The sequence below is a fragment of the Vollenhovia emeryi genome, unplaced genomic scaffold, assembly GCF_000949405.1.
Source record: "Vollenhovia emeryi isolate VEMERY1.0 unplaced genomic scaffold, V.emery_V1.0 DF939288.1, whole genome shotgun sequence".
NCBI lineage: Eukaryota > Metazoa > Arthropoda > Insecta > Hymenoptera > Formicidae > Vollenhovia > Vollenhovia emeryi.
The window spans coordinates 1-20,113 of record NW_011967078.1 but is presented as its reverse complement, the minus strand read 5'-3'; the positions used below and the strand labels follow the sequence as shown (position 1 = coordinate 20,113).

Below are 20,113 nucleotides of genomic sequence, written 5' to 3'. Positions count from 1 at the left end.
ACGGACTATGAATACCGGCCTAAGAACGGGAGTCAAGTGCGGAGTTGACCTGCGCGCCACTTTGAAGTAGGGATGTGCCGGATAGTGTATTTGCCGGATAACCGGATATTATCCGGTAGTTATGCAAAGAAACTAAAAAAGTTAATTTAACTATGCTTTACAGTAAAAAAGATTAATTATTTAAGTTATATTATGTACATTTTACTATTTCACACATAAGTGATTATTTTATATCGATAATATTGATAAATTGTTTGAATTATCCTTAATTTTCTGCGTTGCCATGTGTTATAGTGTGCGTCTCCAATCATTCTACTAATCAAATTGCGTGCGCAATGGCGTGCGTGGTAACGTGTGGAAGTCAATGGCCGCGTACAGCAGACACAATGGCTGCGTTCAGCAGACACAACTGTTGAGTGAGCGCTCAATGATTTCTTAACATGATTGGCTGGATCTAAAAGTATTAACCAATCATACCGAGCGCTCACTCAACAATTGTGTCTGCTGAACGCGGCCATTGATTATTTGAAACAAAAGCGTTCGTCTTCTAGTTAGTTGTACTTTTCGATTCTATATGTTAATAATTTCTTATTTATTACATAAAAAATTTAATTTAGATGAATATAATTACAATCCAGACAGAAAGAGGAAAATGATCGAATAAGCCGGATAGTGATGAACTATCCGGCTATCCGGCCGGATTGTAAAAAGTAACCGGATAGTTGCCGGATATCCGGCACATCCCTAATATCCTGTTTTTACACTCTATTTGTTTAAACAAAAACGCCAGGTGTCAACTACCGGCGCACTTACCCTACACTGTTGTCGCGCAGGTACGATGTATCGTAAAGAAAAGCTACGCCAATGACACTGTCGTTGACAGAAAGTGGTCTTGGTTCGCGTCGTGAGACGACAATAGACGCAGTCGTCATAGATTTAGCTGAAATCATTGTATGATTTGGCGACGTTACTGATTGCAGGAGATAAAATCCAGACGTGCCGATGTGCTGCAAGAGCTTGGCGTGCTCCAGAACAATGTCTCGGTAGTGCTGGCTCTCATGAACAACGAGGAGGTGATGAAGAAGATGGAGAACATGCGCGACTCCAAAGCGCTTAATAATTACCTCACTCAAGAGTCAGATGTAGGTGGTGCAGCTGTTATTACTGGAATAGGAAATTGTTACTGGATAACGGGATACTTGATCTGTTCTAAGATGTTACGGGCGCGAGAATTTCTCATGCCCGTTTCCACCGACGCAGATTGATCTCGGCTCAGCTCGATTTATATCCTTTTCTAGTTTTAAAAATATTACAAGTGATTTAAGGTAATCTACCGTGGCGAAACGGGCATCGTTGGTCTTACTTTTACTCATTCGGTTACAGTTCAGGGTGGAAATGATGGACAGCTTCGTGAAGCTGGCAAAGTATCGCTACGAGTGCGGCAATTACTCCGTTTCGACGTCGTATTTATACTTCTATATGCTGATCATGTCCCCTACCGATAAGGTACCGTCAATGTTTCGCGGATTGCAACAATCGAGTGCGATACGCTTTATAAAATTACCTGATATCTGTGTCCAACTTTCAGAACTACTTAAATGTCCTGTGGGGAAAATTGGCATCGGAGATTCTTGTACAGAATTGGGAAACGGCACTGGAGGACGTGAACAAGCTACGAGAGTATATCGACAGTAATGTCATCGGGAATTCGCTGCAAGTGTTACAGCAACGCACCTGGCTCATTCATTGGAGTTTATTTGTGTTCTTTAATCACGTGAAGGGAAGGGATCTCATTATCGAGATGTTCCTCTATCGGCCGCAGTACGTACGATTTCTCAAGGAAACATTTAACGATCCTCGCGAAAATTTAAACAAGTCATCATGTGTGTACATGTATTTTTGCAGTTATTTAAATGCTATTCAAACAATGTGTCCGCATATACTTCGTTACTTGGCTGCGGCAGTTATCGTTAATCGTTCCAGGCGGTCTATTCTGAAGGATCTCGTGAAAGTGATACAACAGGTGGAATTTTAAAATCGTCGTTTTAAAAAGCGTATAAAAATTCGTACGGGTTTTCTCGAGTGCAGACAGTAAATCCAACCTAAGTAGAGAATTCTTTTAGAGATAAAGAATCTTCAAAGAAGGCGAATGCATTTATAATCAAAGTTTCGCTGATAAAGCAAACGGTTTAAATTTGTCGAGAAATCGCAAGAATCTGTACGACTTGTTATACTTAATGAAACGTTCGGTACGTAAGACATACTTAAAAAATACTATTTTTACGTACATAGGAATCTTATACCTATCGAGATCCCATCACAGAGTTTCTCGAACATTTGTATGTTAATTTCGACTTCGATGGAGCTCGGCAGAAGCTGCAAGAGTGCCAGACCGTCGTCTTCAATGACTTCTTCTTAATCGCCCTGCTGAATGAATTCGTAGAGAATGCACGGTTGATGATTTTCGAAACGTTCTGCAGAATTCATCAATGCATCAGCATCCAGTATGTAATTTTTTGCACGATTATAAGAATGTGCTAATTAATGATTTATACCTGATGTTTACCTGCTACTTTAATATTATTTTTATATTATAGGATGCTTGCGGAGAAATTAAATATGAAGGCAGATGTTGCGGAATGCTGGATTGTGAATTTAATTCGTAATGCACGTTTGGACGCTAAAATCGACAGCAAGTTGGGACATGTTGTAATGGGAGGACAGCCGGCATCCCCGTATCAACAATTGGTTGAGAAGATAGAGACTCTGAGTGTACGAAGCGAGGCACTAGAGAATCTGATTGAGAGAAAGCTAAAAGCGAAAAATCAAGACCCAGTAAGTATAGTGTGGAACTAACAGGAGGTCAGTATCATTCATAATTATATTGCGCGTATCTTACATTTGATTTATTTAATGCACAACACGTTACAGTAGACATGAGAGTAGTACATGAGAAAAGTGAAGTTACGCATATTACAAATGCTAGTGTCAAGTAATTGTATACACATAATAATAGTTCATCTAATTTACGTCGAATTACATTTAAACATCGAATTTGATTTTTGTACATTCTGATTATGTTAACATTTCTTTATCCGTTCAAGTTATTACTTTCGTCAATCGCTCCAACTCGAGTTTTTTGTTTCTTTTTCGTATTGTTTTGCCATTATATATAATCATTGTAAGAGCATGGCGTTTTGTAAAGTGTTACTATTTGTTGAATATAAGTTTTAAAGACAACCCTTCGCTTTCGTTTCAGTACCACTCGTGGAATTTGGATTTGTGACAACTCGATGCAACGTGGAGAAGTAATACCCAAAAGAGATATTCCACCTCCGATTATTAACACTGATCAGGCTTGACGCAATGTATCTTCTAAATTTAAAGAAATAATGAACATTGCATTGTGACATCGTGAAACCAAATGTATTCGCTGGTACTGTCAATATCTTGACATTGTCAAGTAATCTATACTATAACAAGTAATGAGCAAATAATAACATTTTATTAAAAAAAATATTACGTTTATTTATACATACATATTATCCATATATCCATAAATTATATCTTTAGTTTGCAGCTAGGAGTCGTTAGGCTATTCTATCAAATGTCACGCGTTAGCAAAAAGTCCGAAAAATAAAAAAATTAGATACCTACTCAGGGACTTTAAAAAAGAATAGTTTTAATTTGTCAAAATGGGTAGCTCGACCGTAAACGTGTATTTACACCTTTATATTGTAGCTTTAACATCAAATTGTAATTATGGTCATATGTCGTGTGTTAGCGAAAAGTAGCAAAAAAAATTAGATACCTTATTCAGGAACTTTAGAAAAGAATTCTGTAGTTTCAATTTAAAATTGGAAATATTGGATGTAAACACGTAAGAGATCTTACTTGTTCACACAGTTCTTACTTATTCAGACAGTTATATTGTAACTAACAAAATTATAATTATTTATTAGAAGTATAATTATTATATTTATATTTAGTATAATTATACTTGTAATATAATTGTAATTGTTAAATATCTTGACACCGTTTAAGTTACAACTTACGTGATTATGTTACGAGACACTTTCTACGTTTTGAAGATCTGTTATATACGAAGGTAAAAAGGTGCATCCCGTGTATCCTCCTTGTTCGATACAATATGTTAGAACTCTTCTCCAATACGGATCCAAAACGAGTAATTTCGGATTTCCTAAGATAATAAGTAGAACGCGAGCGCGAGTGATTGCGACGTTGAGTCTCCTGGGCGAAGAGACAAAGCCTAGAGCGTGCTTGACGTCTTCAGCAATTAGATTGTTGCACGATCTGACAGTCGAGATAATGATCACCTTCCTCTCTTGTCCCTGAAATCCTTCCACGCTACTAATTTTCGGCAATTTAAGGCCCAACTCTATCAGCAGATCTCGGATTTGGTGTACCTTAATTTAGAAACGTATTTTTCAGAAAAGAAAGGAAGAAATTGCCGCTTAATAAATTGTAGAATTTTTTAAACACGTGTATACCTGTTTTAGATAAGGAGTTATTACTCCTATATCATCCGGCGTAAGTCCGTATTTGTATAATCTCAATAAATAGAGATACACTTGCGTCGCTTCTTCGGAATTGTACCAGCTTGGACTGTCGGAATCTTGGTGATTCTGACCATTGACCCCGTGGAAGATTATGGTCGGTGTCGAGCCACTTGTCTCGGGCAGTTCTGGTTTCAACCTCTCTAATAGTTCGGCTTCCATACTATTCGTAGATGATACCTAAATACGGCAAACAAATGGCTTGTAGTCGGACAAAAATCGGTGAGTTTAACACAATAACAATAATTATACATACGTATGGCTGTAATTCTGATTCGTAAAAGAGCATGTTTGGTAGATCGAGTAGCTGTGGTAAGCTCCGATAATTTATTAGAAGTTTCGTGACTAGTCTGGGATCATAGCCGGTCTTGAATCTAATAGGGTCCCTCTGGTAAGGAAATTGATGCAGAAGTCTCGACAGGAATGATTCGCCAAGTCCGAAGGGCATCGCCAGTTTGCTCTGTACGACGGGCCCGAGTTGCATTGGGTCGCCCGTGAGTATCACCTGGCCGTGATCGGAATGAATGAAAGTCAGGACAATCATGATCTCCGGCTCGGTCGCCTGACCCGCCTCGTCGACTAGAACGTGCGAGAAATGACCACGGGGGAAACCCATGTTGTACAATATTGCCAACGTGCTGCAGGTGCCGACGGTAATTCTATGGCGACCTAGTAGGGTCATGGGGCAGTTTAATCTCATTCCGTTCTCGTGCCGATGGAAGTTATCGGTTGTTCCTTCCGCAGCTAATTCTGCCGTGGCACAGTAAGGTAACAGTTTCTCAGGAATAGCGTCACTATCCGTGTAATGATGAGCTACCAGTCGAACCTGTGGCACATATGCACAATAAATACAGCGAAACTGGGGCTATTTAATAATTTATGATTTATATATTTGGCCCAATTTTTTATAACTTTCTGGATTATCAATGGATATATACTATAGTTAGTTTATATAAAATTTTTCAGCTGTCGGCGCGTAGTTGCTACGTCGAATAAAGATGTATATGCAAAAATATTATTTATGTGTAATAGACACGAAGATCCAGCATGACTGTCATAGGCCTTTCTATTATGCGATTTGTTTAAATATCGACGGTCGAGTTGACGTCAAATTTTTGTCAGGTGCTAATGAATCACGAAAGAATGTTCTGTGGAAGAGGAAAACGTACCAAATCGCCTGGTTTAAGGATGTTACTGTCCAACAAGCGTTCCGCTATCAAGTCTGCCGAGCTGTTCGACGGTGTTGCTACGAGAAGCCTGCTTTCGGGAACTATGGCCAGAAGTTGTAAGATCGTCTCGCACAAGGTCATCGTTTTCCCTGTTCCAGGCGGGCCAAATATAACGTAGGGTAATGGACGTGCTAATCCCAAAATTATGTTTCTCACAGCTTCCTTTTGATAATAATTCAGATTTGGATTGAACCAATTTAACTTTCGTTTCCTTATTTGAGTTATATACGGTTCTAGTTCATCATCGCTGTGAGCGATCGATCCATTTTGTATCTTTGAAGTTGTATTACGTCCATTCTCATCGATGTTTCTTACCAGATTTGTTTCACAATTTTGAATCATTTCTGAGCTTGTACTCGGCGATGTTGGTTTCTTAGCTGACGATTCAGCAAATTTTGAAAGTCTTTGCGCTACCGACATTTTTGGAGACACATTGTTTGTATTGTTAGAGGCTGTATTATTGTTAGAACTGGAATCGTTAGATTTATTGCGTTCGCAACGAACTTGCACGTGAGTGGGTTCCTCTTCGTCCTCATACTCTTTCAAATGGAACTGCGGTTCTTTTTGCACTACTTTGGTAGGAAATAGAAAATCAGGTCCAAGACGACTGACAGCCAAGTTAACAGCATTATGGCTACGTTGAATAGTGGTATACACATTCCTAAATGTCACTTGACAATACTCGTTATTGTACATATCATGAAACTTTTCGTTAAATTTCAAAAAGATCTCCGTGCTTCTGATTTTGTGAATGAAACCCTCATACTTTTCATTCCCTGTTACAAAGCAAAGAAAGAAATCAATAACTATTCAATTGTCATTTCAACGTATTGAAATTAGTTTTACAACTACATTTTCATCTTCCAATAATAAAATAATCATACACATGATATTGAAATATGTTTTTTCCAGCGTCTTGCTCATATCTTACCTTGAGAGCTATCCCACTGAAAAGATACTATAGCTTTATCACCGATAAGGAGGGAGGGTCGCTTCTCTACTAATCCTGGCACTTCAAGTGCAAGATATTCACCGCATCGTCGCATGATTGCGTTTTCTATGTCGTATTTTTGCAAAAAGAGCATTTGAGATATTTCCTCTAGATACAACAAGTTGTGAAAACGATCCTTATACGTATGAATGGAAAGTGGTTCTAGAAGACAGGGTATCTGCTCTCCAATAGCGATCTCGCACTCCGTCTGTGATTTCACAGACTTTGTGGTATCCTGGACTATATTCCGAATGTATTGCGGTATTTTGAACACTCCGGTGCGTACTTTGACAAATTTTGGCGTTTTAATCGGTCTTATCCCGGGAATACATGTAATATCCATTATCTCGTTCAAGGTAGATGTTTTGTCATTCCTTCGTGGATTAAATGTGAAATTAGTTCTCTGTGAAGTGCTCTTTGCTTTGACAGTTATCTGAAACACTCTCGCTATCTTGAAGTCCTTGAAGTGAAAAGTGAACAGCTCCTCGGACATGCCGACAAATTGTGCCTTGCATTTAAATGTATAAGTGAATTTTTCGAAAGAATTTACTACTGTGCTGGTATCTGCATTTGCCGGTGACACTAGTGACAACTGAGACGGAGTCTTCTGTGGCATAAAAGAGCCGCCTTGCAACATGTGAGCATAACTGCCGTTGTTTTGTATCGAGACTGGCAAAGTTTTCTCTTCTCCTATGTTCAAATTGAATCTCAAGTTATCGTCTATGATAATACCATATTTGTTTTTTAGCAAGTCCTTAGAATCTAACATAGAAGGAATATTGTTTATGCCTGGTAACTGAATGGACTTATTTGAAATCTACAACACAGAAATATAAATCGTAAGATAAGTATTTACAAATTTCTCAGTAAGCCGAAGCTGGCAAAACTAGTAAATTCCTTACCTGGGTTAGCGGAACTATGGCCACCGATCTCCAGCTGTAACGTCCTTGGTCACTTTCTATGCTGTCGCTCACCACTTTGTCGCCGATGCAGGGAATGTAACCCGCATCACACACAGGCTTGTGAAAGATCACCTGCTTATTGATTATTCCCACTCCTTCCCCCGGCTTGTACTCCGAGATCACGCCAACGTCCAGCTTAGATCGCAACGGTTTAATCCTGTCGACCTCCAGGACCTCGCCGTTGAGATCCAAAGAGCTGTCCTTCAATTCGACCAAGGACTCTAACGTCACCCAATCGCCAATTATCGGTATGAAGTCCGATCGTACCTTGTGCAGGTCAACGCGAATATTATTCGGCTCGACAATGACCACTCGGCCCTCGCGTTTTATCACTTTGGCGACTATGCTCTTCTGCATCAATTGAGTGTTATTGTGGGTACTGACATTTGAATCGTCCCAGCTGTCGTCTATCACATTGATAATTTTTCCTACTTTCGGCTGCGCCTTTTCGTCCCGCAGGTACAGTAGGTAGTAAACCTTATCGCCTAATTCCACCTTGTTAGTCGATCCATCGATCTTTTCGTACATATAGCAATCATCTATGAGGATGTGATCTACAGAGACACGAGTGACAATGCCCGTCCTGTAGTAACATCCTTGTTTATCTAGTGTTTCCGTTTGCCTAACCGGTACGTTCACGTCGATCTCGTTTATATGTTCTAGACGAGATATGACTTCATCTATGTCTTCCTCCGGAGTCTTATCCGTACGTATGTAGCTCGCAGCATACCGTAAGCCTTTATAAAATAACGACAGCATCTTCAATTTCTCTGGCTCCTATCTAAGTACCTACGGACATGAAAGAAAGTTGAAGTAATTAAGCAAGTGCTCGGGTAAGAAAAGTGTTGAATTTATTAACGAAGGTAATAAATTTAATACTTCACATTCACAACATTAATATGAATTTTACTACGAACAATATCCAGTAAGGAGCAGTCAACGGTGGAAAAGGGGTGCAGGGACAAAGAGCACGAATATGCTATTTACCGATCGATAGGTTGATATCTCCACTCCGTCGCTTTAAGATAATCCAGTTCCTTTCGCAAGGATTGCACGCGCTTCGCGTGTAGCTCTTTGAGAAATCGCTTACGTTGCTTTTGTTCCTGCAGCTCGGATTTCATCTGATTTAGAATCTTGGAGGTTTGAGTCGCGCTGGAGGTCAGCTCCGAGTCCTGGGACTCCGGCGTTCTCTGTCCCGTCGAGTGTCCTAGAGTGCTCGTCGACAGGGTAGACGAATTCATACTTGGACGTCTTCGGCGTCCTGAAGCGACCGGTCATACATCATTCGTATACTGCTAGATTAGAGACCTAACCTGACCAGTGTTGTTAGATTTGCTCCCTTTTCGGGCATGCGCAGTGCAGATCTAGTGAAATCCAGTAAGGGCCGGGGCACACAAATGGCCTTAAGCAATAAGACGTAAGCAGTAAACGAATTGACCAATCATAATCGAGAATTATGGCAGCCATATTATATATTCTCGACTGTGATTGGTCAATTCGTTTACTGCTTACGTCTTAAGGTACCATTTCATGCGCAGCATACTGCCGCAGCAACTCGCTGCTATTGGTTGAAGAATTGTTACTAGATGCTGCAAAATGAATTTCACCATATTTTGCTTCATCGCTGTGAAGTTCAATTGAACGAACAGCAAAGCAGCAGACACGCGAAAGTTTATCTCCTTTCTCTGAAAAATGGCATTGAGTCAGGTATGTATATTTATGATATTATACTTATTTATTAATATTATATGTATATTATGTATATTTATTATCTTGAAATAAGAATAAGAGGAATATATATTACAGTCAAAATAATATCATTTTGATGTCATATTGCCCAAAAAATTTATAGGTTTTATATATGTAAATAATGTAGAGAAGAAATACAGATTCGAGATTGTTCATTTGCTTTATTCATACAATATACTTTTTAAATTGCTCGGTAGAAAATAGAATACTCTTATATATAATTCTTAATAGCAAGCAATAGTTACATTATATATATATATATATATACATCTTTTATAACTTTGCATTCAACAATGTAAATCTAATATAACATATATGTGTTATACATATTACATATTTATACATATTTGCAGCTATTCCTTTTCCATGAGCAGCAAATATGCTCTAGTGAATTTGGATCACGTGACTAATTTGCTGCTGCTGCATGCTGCGTATGAAAAGGCACCTTTAAGCCTAGTGCAGACTGCACGCAGCAAGCGGCAAGCGTCGAGCAGCGAGCGCTTGCTGCTTGCTGGTTGTTTCGCTGACGGTTCACACTGACCGCACGCGTCGACATAAACATAGCCTATATGTATAAAAGCGCGCAATGTACAACGGAGAAGTCGAATATTTAGAACGCAGACGAAAGTTAATTATAATAGCAATGTTATATATTCGTCACCAACGAAAAAATCGTTGGAAACAAAGACGATTGTGGCGACTCACGCCACAGTATAACCAGTATGCCCACTCTCTGTCGGCACCTTTGATCTGGGCGTTCTCAATTTTCCGCCATGTTTTTGATAGCCCCAACAGTGTATCAACGGCTAAAAGTGCCTGGGCCCTTTTCAGGATCGTATCCAGGAAAGACGCGTACGAACTAGCGTACATTATTTATTGTAAATGGAAATGGTCTATGAAAAAAATGTTCTAATAAAAGTAATTAATGTAATTACTTGCTCCAACGTATAAAAGTATTAACGCGTTATTCGTCAAAACTGCAAATTTTTCAATGTCACACCGACTTTGCACTAACACACGTACAAAAATCCTGTGATTGGTCATAGCTAAAACATGTTGGATGCGCAGTACGGATCGGCGCGAACGTGAAACAAAAGAGCGAGTGGGCATACTGGTTATACTGTGACTCACGCCACATCAGGCGCGCGGGCACCGCACGGCACGGCGCCGCTCCTGCGAGCGCCGGTGACACAGCGGTGGTTCGGCGCGGCACCGCTAGGCGGCCACCAGCGCCGTCAGCATACTCGCGCTTAAAATTCAGTGGCGATGGGTATATTAAGACCTCCGGCGACGACGAAATTTCAATAAAGCTTATCACACAATGCGAGGCAACAGGCAACAGGAATAGGGAATAGAATTTTTGACGCGTTGGATTTGTCGGAAATTTTCCTTCAACCAATCCAACGCGTCAAAAATTCTATTCCCTATTCCTATTGCCTGTTGCCTCGCATTGTGTGATAGGCTTAAGTGTTTCTTAGCGGAGACAGTTCGCGAGTGATAGTAGTCGTCAGTGCTGATCGAGTGAGCCCCACGGGCCTCGATTATTTTGCCCCGAGCGAGCCCCTTGGGCCTCGGAATCTCTATCGAGCGAGCCTCCTTAGGCCTCGATATCTTCACCGAGCGAGCCTCCTTAGGCCTCGGTACCTTCACCGAGCGAGCCTCCTTAGGTCTCGGTATCTGCACCGAGTGAGCCCCGCGGGCCTCGGCATCTCTATCAAGGGAGCTTCCTCAGGCCTTGATATCTTCACCGAGCGAGCCCCTAGGGCCTCGGTATCTCCATCGAGCGAGCTTCTTCAAGGCCTCGATATCTTCCTCGAGCGAGCTCCACGGGCCTCGACATCGAACCAAGCGAGCTCCAGAGGGCCTTGACACACCAGCGAGGATCCTGCCTCAAGTCCGGCGTCGACTCCGAGACGTCCCACCACCAGGACGTCCACCGGGAAGCCCAGAGCGCGGAACGCCTCTACCACCGTCGCAGCCCGGAGGGTGACCTTCTATTGGACACGTAACGATTGGACACCGCTCGATTGGACACGCACTATTGGACACGCATTATTGGACACCGAAATCATTGGACACCGCATTATTGGACACAAGCATTATTGGACACCGCATTATCGGACACAAGCATTATTGGACACCGCATTATTGGACACCGCATTATTGGACACCGCATTATTGGACACCGCATTTTTGGACACCGCATTATTGAACACAAGCATTGCAAGATTGGACACTGCATTGGGATTGTCCTGATTGCACACATAACCGATCGGACACGGCAATATTTCCCGATCGGACACAGGCTCGATCGGACACAGGCCCGATCGGACACGGACTTGATCGGACACAGGCCCGATCGGACACATTTTGTATCGGGTTTGCGTATTTCTGTAAAGCACAATATTCTTGCAATGCTTGTGTTCAATAATGCGGTGTACAAAAATGCGGTGTCCAAAAATACAGTGTCCAATAATGCGGTGTCCAATAATGCTTGTGTCCAATAATGCGGTGTCCAATGATTTCGGTGTCCAATAATATGTGTCCAATCGAGCGGTGTCCAATCGTTACGTGTCCAAACGGGATACGCCCCTCCGGAGCGAGTGAGAAAGAAGTTACACCGCGCACGGAGCGGCGCGGCAACGAAATTGATGGCAGTGCAGCGGTGGGATCACCGCAACAAAATTGGTGGCAGCGGTGGGATCACCGCAAGAATTTCTTTTTTTATACTTTATAAGAATTCAAACCGGAAAGAAATTCTTTGGAGTTTATTTTGAACATGTTATGTTAAGTTAGTATGAAGAATGTTAAGAGTGATTTCTTATTGAGTGTATAACCATCACCTGTGCTATTTAGGATAATGATATTAGTACAGCTGTACTTTTAATTTTGAGAGATTATAATAGTAGTATAATATTGGATATAAATTGTAATTGTGACAAATTGCTATTTGTCGTGTCCGGATTTTAAGTCTTAACAAAAATTGAAAGCAAAGAACTGGGATGTATTATTAATAGTTAGCTAGGTGGAAAGTAGGATATCACAATAAAACTTGACCTACAAGATGAAGTAACGCTTGATTGTTCTATACTGCAAAAATTAGAAGTATATATGATTTGATTTATGATCAGTTGCATTAAATGTAATGGAAATAATAAAAACTACAATATATTTTATTTGGCATTGAGATAACAATATTTTCTGAACTCTTATTGAATAATTAATGTAATTAAAAAATTAGATTTACAGATTTTCATTAATTAAAGTAGTATAAACCATTCTCTAGACATAACCCAATGAAAAATGATTCATCAAAACGATGTCGATGTCGATTTGATATCGTTTCGATATTGATCGACGATTCATTTCTCGCTGGGAACTTGTTCTGATTACAACTCAATTTATGTATAATATAAATTTATATATAAACACATATCTCTTAAGCAAAGGAACACAAAGTTAGTGTAAAAATGTATGAATTATATTTGTATCGTATTTAATTTGTATTAAGTTTAATTTAAGTATATAAACATACTTTTTACAATACTATAATTTTACAATCAGCTGAGTTTAACAAAATTCCATATATACTTTCATAAATTCTTTCATTAAAAAATGCCACATATTATTTTTAAAAATGTCTTGGAATAATATTAATGCACGTCTCTTATACTGAATGTGTATCGAAGCATAGCAATAAGAAGCATTTGTATGACACATTATTTGTAATAAGTGCAGGTATGTGTGTCACAACTGTGTGTTACAACTCGTTAAGTCGGCACTAGATTTCGAAAATGATTCAGTTGTTTCTCAATTTCGAACAAACGTAGATTTATTTTTTCTTTAACAATCAATATTGGCACAAAATCCATAAAATTTCGAATTTTGATCATAACTTCATATACCTAAAACAAATTATTTTGGTATAATAATTGTATAAGAGGACTATGAAATAAAAGAATTAAAAGTGTAATAAAAAGTATTATTACCTTCTTCATTAGCATCCTCCTGATCTTCCTCCAGCTCCTGTTCTTCCTGGTCCAACATCACTTCATCGCAAAAAAGATAAAATTTTGTTTAATTTAGTCTAAACTATTAGCAAATTTTTAAGAATCTTACCTGGAGAGTAAGAAATGGAGTCGTCGTCGATATTTTTTCTTCTAGATCCAACAATGCTTGAGCATTTTACGAACGGTAGCTGCATCGTACCATTTTTTCTTCTAGACCCAACAATGCTTGAGCATTTTACGAACGGTAACTGCATCGCTCCATTTTTTCTTCTAGACCCAACAATGCTTGGGCATTTTACGAATGGTAGCTGCATCGTACCATTTTTTTCTTCTAGACCCAACAATGCTTGGGCATTTTACTAACGGTAACTGCATTGCACCACTTAATAAGATGTGTATGTTATAGAAAAAGTATTGTGTAAAGGAGGGGGGTTACAAGGTTTACGTGAAATAGCTAGGATAATATAGACTATTAAAAAAATGTTTTAATCCAAAAATATACAATAATTGTGTGTAACAAACAGCTGTATAAAATACATGTATGAATAATATACCTACATTTACAAGATATTTTTTAAAATTAATATTACATCCAATGGTATAGTACGCTATATTACACTACGTTACATATTATACAGTACATTATACTAGATTACATGTTACATATTATACATTACGCTTATACGTTACAGGGTAATGTCCCCATGGTAAAGTGTCGGTTGAGCCAAGCACGATGTATCGTTTATCATCGTGCGGACTCAGGGCGATTTTTGTCTCGGATACGGTGTAGACTTGATGTAGCTTCGATCGTATGCACGATTGGTGACGAGTCATCTCGATCTCGTCTCTCAAACATCGCATGTAATCGTCAAAAGTTATTGTTCGCGCTACCACGTTGCTTTTAACCCCCTTCGCCCTTTTCGTGTCGCTTTTACCGTCTACTCTCAAAGCATACATTTTCGCCCTGAGTCCGACGAATTCGGTCATAATTGCTCCATTATTCTCATCTTTCATGAGACCGGGGACTTTCTTTTTCGCATGCGGTATACCGTACGCGTTGTCATCTGGATAATCGCTCATGTCGAATCTGCGTATATTGCGTTTCACAGTCTCGTATACATCCTCGCACTCGACGTGGTATATGAGACTGTCCGTATCGGTGTACATAATTTTACACTTGTCTCTGTACAGGGGTAGCATATATTCATGGTAAAATTCATACAAGCAGATCTTGGATATGTCGAGGATGCACATACCCACGTAGATCGGCTTGTTGAATTTTACCTCGAGTTTTCGCAACTCCACTCTTCTTCTTCTTCTTCTATCCTATGGCTCCCGGCTCAAACGCTGAGCCGACACGGCCACGTCGAACCAATTGTCCTCCAATGTATAAGTCCCCACACTATAGCACACGGCCACGTCGAACCAATAGGCTAAATATGAGTTAAACAACGCAATGGCCCGGTAACCGGGCCACGCGCGGGATGATGCAATCCCGCAGGATTAAAAATTTATCTTCCGTCGGAAGACGTGCGAACCGTTCGACCGCCCAGACGGGACTTCGCAACTCCACGGCGATTAAATTTTCGGAAAAAATGCTGCGACTATGAAAATTCGGTTTGGAGATCATCGCCTCGGCACCGTAGCGACCGTCCCATTTAATTATAAGTTTAACGTCGACGTGATTCCGCACGTTTTCCATAGTTTTGCCAAATACCGCGTTGTTCATTAATTTGTATAAATTTTGTTTCGAAATCATTTTTGGCTAGCGTTCTAAACTGAGTATTAAGCTCGATGTAATCGCGAAGCCATGGAGATTGTGAAAACTCCAATACGCGATGTATCTTTGTGACGCACAGACCGTGACGCGTGCACTGCTGCAGGTTACGGTAGTGTATGATGTAACGCTTCTTATCATACACTGCGAGAAGTTTGTTCTGCCGCTTGCCGGGTGGCTTATCACGCGTTGGACAAAACGGTAGATCGGCGTGCGCGTCGTGAAGATGCTGTGGATACTCGAGAGATCGACCTCGAGAATGTACCCCGTGAGTGCATCCGGAGCGATCGCGTTTGCATTAAAATCAGCAACGTTAGTGACCCATTGAAAATTCGCGTAAGGCAGCGGCTGATACACATTGCCCACCCGTACAGATTATTTACGTCAAAGTACATCAGGTACGAGGAAGGTTTCGCGGGATCGTAAGACTGCATGTACTTGTTATTGGCTCGAGCATATCTACCGGAACATTGGCTGAGACCACCGCGTATGCCGCGTTCCACAAACATAACCATGTCAATGTCGGTGAGCAGTTCGAAATTTATACGCGTATGTTTCATCATGGCATCCCACGTGAAACCGGGTAAAGTATAATAATGCGCAGGATCTAACCCATAACTTTTAATGCTACTATTGCGGAAATTTTCAAAAATGTCAGCCAATAACAAGACATTGGTTTTCAAATATAAATCGCTGTAATCTCCCAGAGTTTCGATGGAGAATCGTTGCCATACATTCAAAGCATGTGCGTAATCGCTCTCGGATACGATGTCACCGGTCAAAGAACTGAAAAATTATTCGCGCGGTGGTATGCATAGGTTCTGCAGCTTGTCTGCACAATCTATATACTCATATGGAAATACACCTTTGCGCGTCAATAAATTGAAATCGTCGCTGGATAATGTCGAAAATTCGGATCGTGTAATTTTTAATTTATCTGTATTGAGAAACGATGCCAATCTATTGAGACTGGTACTCAGAAATTTATACGAGTCAATGAATCGCAGCTTTATACAATTTTGCCGCTTGGAGTTTATCGCAGCATTTTAACATTTTTTGTAAAGGAAATGTACGTTTCCTTCGTTATCGGCAATACATTAACCGTGCCCGCGAATGCGGTGACGATTTCATTAATGATGAAATGTGCATCGTAACCGGACAAATTATGGAAAACTATAGGAATAAAATGTGAGTCTTTATAATTTAGGTTACAATTAGAATGTGCTGGACCTCTATACCGCCCGGTTAGATGACAATGATCGCGTACTCGAATGTCGTCTGGCGCAAAACGGTTTCTCACAAATATGACAGTGCATGCCGCTATTAAATTTTTCACACTGTTTTTTCGAAAGCGTTTCCATGGAGACATTAATTGACAAAATATTTTGCACGCGATGCGCTAAGTTATTAAGTTCACCCGCGAACCATGTGATGCAATCCTTATCGCGACGGAACCGATACATTGATAACGAATCGTCGTACGAACAGCGCAGGTAATAGGCGATGCTAAATACCTCATGGTGTTGGTACGCTTTTGGATCCGTATCCGTCTTCTTCAGGATGCACTCCAGGTCGGCGTAGATGATAAATGGAACGCGTTCCTTTCTCTCGTAGTTGACAAAACTGAGCCACTTGTTGTTCTCGCTCGGCAGTTTGATCGCGTAGTCGTTTAGCCTTCCACAGTCCACGCTGATGTGGACTTCCAATCTTTCATTTGAGCTGAAGTAATGTAGACATCTGAAAAATATTTAAAATTTATATATATATCTTTTTAAAAATAACATATTTTTTCATAAATTTTTAACGTGCCGTAAACAACGAGCACCTTCCTCACCGCGCACATTTTTCCCGGCACCGCTCCATCCCGCACCTACAACCGATTAGTATATAAGTCGGCGAAAAAGCCACCGAGACACCAGTTCCCGACCAGCGAGTTGAGCAGGTCCACCTACGGCGACGACGAGATGAGTCCGAGCCGCTTCCTAACCTCGCGTGCTGAGCGAGATACCGAACACCTTCCGATCACGACGCGTACTGAGCGTCATCACGAGAACCGCAAGTTGAGCGGGAGATCCTCTCCGAATCGTGCCACGATTTGAGTGGCAATCCAATCCGAGGGCTAAAGCGAGCTGAACGAAGCCCGAAATCCTCGCCACGTGTTGAGTGGCTCGTACACACAACACCCGGCCTAACCCGTACATGCGAGTCGTCACCATAGAGCTATTACAGATAGAGGGAAGTAGGTACTAGGTATGGGACAACGTGTAAGCGCATGCGATAGTGGGATAAAAAGAGAACGTTGCAATAGAGGCCGGTGTGTCACTGTCTAACAGTCACGCGCATGCACGCAGCGTTCTCTTTCTACAGCTATATCGCGTCCTTCGTTGACTCCCTCCCTCTATCTGTAATAGCTCTATGGTCGTCACCGGCAAGACGACATCGCACCGCGCCGGCGCCGCACGCACCGAGCCGACGCCACGCGCACCGCGCCTGCGCCGCCCGCATCGTGCCGCCGTATCGTGCCGACTCCGAACGAACCGGATCGCGCGAGAACACACCGTACCGAAAGATATTACCGCACCGCCGTCAACCGTATCAATTAATCCGGCGAACCGTCCCGCGTCAACCGCGAAACAGTAATTATTGTCCGAAGCGCTAATGCGCCAGATCACAGTCGAACCGCCGTCAGAACGGCATTAGAAATCTAAGAATAGTTGTAAGCTAGTAATAAGTATAGATGTAGTATTAAGTTGTAAATATATTTTAGTATTTAAGTTAGAACCTGACTCTCTCTCTTTTCGAAACACCCACCGCCGGACCCTAGAATTCCCGCGGCTATCCGTTGCCCAAATTCACAGATTCGAACGGTCACAATTTTATTGATACTACACAAATGTGCTTTTTGTGCTTCTTTCTGCTGAGTTGAGAACTCACGAGGCGGGACATGTTCTTAATATATGTGAAATGTCCAATATCATCCTGCTCATTCTGCAGGTATAGGAGATTCACATGCTTATCCCTAGCTCTTTTGGCTGGTGAGCCGTATCGGCAGGATTGTAAGATTTTTCTCAATGTAGTACACATTAATTGAAATGCCATTGAGATTTTCAAACTTCTTGATACTGTTTAATTTGACCGGAAATTTGATGTCGTGAAAATTTAGCACCGTCGTGTAGTGTGGATATGAACATGTGCGATTCACATGATTGTTAGCCGGATAAAGAGCAGCAACCACTGACCACGCGAAGCATGCATTGTCCGTTGCTTGCACGTGAATCACAGCTTTTTTCCGTTGAATAAAATCCGGCACTATAATCTTACATCCTGCCCGCAGTGGATTGTATTTGTTTATATTTACATGGAGATTGAGGATGCGTGACAGTGCCCACCCACTATCACGTTCCTGGAACTCTTCGAGTTTCGTTAAGGTAGGCTCGATAACGTGAGACTCATACCATTGCTGTAAATCTGTTGTATTGAAGAGTTCATGGTTGTATGTATTTACGCTTTTATTCTCACGCTTATCTTTTACTACGAATTCACCATTGAATATTGTGTTTACCTTAACACAATTGTGTTGTTCAATAGTGTTCCGTAAATGTTGGAGCACCGTATCACGAGCGTTCTCCAGAAATTTGCGCGGCTCTATATGACTCACATTGTTCACCACACCGGTTAACACGCGGTTTTTAAATGCGGCGTCGATCTCATGCCACGAAAGTTGCGTAGAAGGATCAATACTCGCGTAATCACCACCGACAACAGCACTTGTATAATCACCGCCGCCAGAATGTTCTGTGGAAGGTCCTGCACGTGCAAACTCACTGTCACCATTGTCAAAATGTCTCGTGGTAGGTTCTGCACTTGTATAATCGAAATGTATGAAGCGTCTTTCCATGCGTATCTTTAAACCTTCGAGTCGCGCGATTTGAGCTATCAATGAATTTTTAGCGCCAACGGATAAGCGCGGACGCTTGACACGACTGTGTTCTTCAAATTCCTCAATACATTCAGTGCATTAATATCTATTTAAATTCACGATATAAGATGACGACAGGAAAGTTCAATTTCAACTGAGACTGTGTTGGTAACACCGACGACTATAAACGACGAGTGAAACTCTGAGGTTGGCTTTACTATCCCACACAGCATCAAAATATTTCAGAAAGCTCTCAAAAAGCTGTCAATGAAATATGAAACCTTTCAAAAAAATATTTCAGGCATATTTCAGACATGTTTCAGATACATGAAATGTCCGCGAAGCTGAGATATCATAAATGTTTCTGAAATATTTCTGAAATGCTTCAGAAATATCTCTTAAATGCTTCGGAAATATTTCTGAAATGCGTCGGAAATATTTTTGAAATGCGTCGGAAATATTTCTGAAATTCTTCAGAAATACTTCAGAAATGCTTTAGAAATATTTCTGAAATGCGTCGGAAATATTTCTGAAATGCTTCAGAAATATTTCTGAATGATTTCTATCTTACATTTCGCTATTAATTACATTTCAATATTAATTTCCAAGTTATCTTTCGGAAAGCTTTCTGAAATTTGTTTGGCTGTGTGGGTGTCCATTGAACGTCTACTTTCTGGAAGTCATCAAAAGTATATTCAGGTTATTGAAGATTATTCATGATCCAGACAACTCGCTGTTGCATCATATCGGCTCGCCTCTTATACTAATACGGAATGATTTTTACTTACGAGAAAGACTAACGCGCGGTCGCCACGCCGCGGCATTGAGTGGTACTAGTGCTATCCCACAGAGCACCGAAATATTTCAGAAAGCTCTCAAAAAGCTGTCAATGAAGTATG

The 20,113-nt window shown here is 40.8% G+C and overlaps 2 protein-coding genes and 1 pseudogene across 2 annotated transcripts; 1 reads left to right on the top strand and 2 right to left on the bottom strand.

Annotated features, from left to right (window-relative positions):
• Window positions 1–974: 974 nt before the first annotated feature.
• On the top strand, window positions 975–3,517 carry LOC105559172 (eukaryotic translation initiation factor 3 subunit E; the record flags this gene model as incomplete). Its single annotated transcript, XM_012007274.1, has 7 exons — window positions 975–1,142; window positions 1,384–1,506; window positions 1,589–1,821; window positions 1,906–2,023; window positions 2,293–2,504; window positions 2,598–2,835; window positions 3,260–3,517. Coding segments are annotated over 7 exons (1,119 nt in total), but the record flags the coding sequence as incomplete, so codon positions are not given.
• Window positions 3,518–3,610: 93 nt separating this feature from the next.
• On the bottom strand, window positions 3,611–9,070 carry LOC105559143 (probable RNA helicase armi). Its single transcript, XM_012007231.1, has 7 exons — window positions 8,747–9,070; window positions 7,700–8,548; window positions 6,738–7,614; window positions 5,747–6,582; window positions 4,834–5,403; window positions 4,512–4,757; window positions 3,611–4,427 (listed from the first exon to the last, which is right to left on the bottom strand). Exons 2-7 carry the CDS (start codon window positions 8,516–8,518, stop codon window positions 4,065–4,067), a joined length of 3,711 nt encoding a protein of 1,236 aa, XP_011862621.1. The 5' UTR covers window positions 8,519–8,548; window positions 8,747–9,070; the 3' UTR covers window positions 3,611–4,064.
• A 6,102-nt stretch (window positions 9,071–15,172) lies between these two features.
• Window positions 15,173–17,802, bottom strand: LOC105559142 (annotated as a pseudogene).
• Window positions 17,803–20,113: the final 2,311 nt, after the last annotated feature.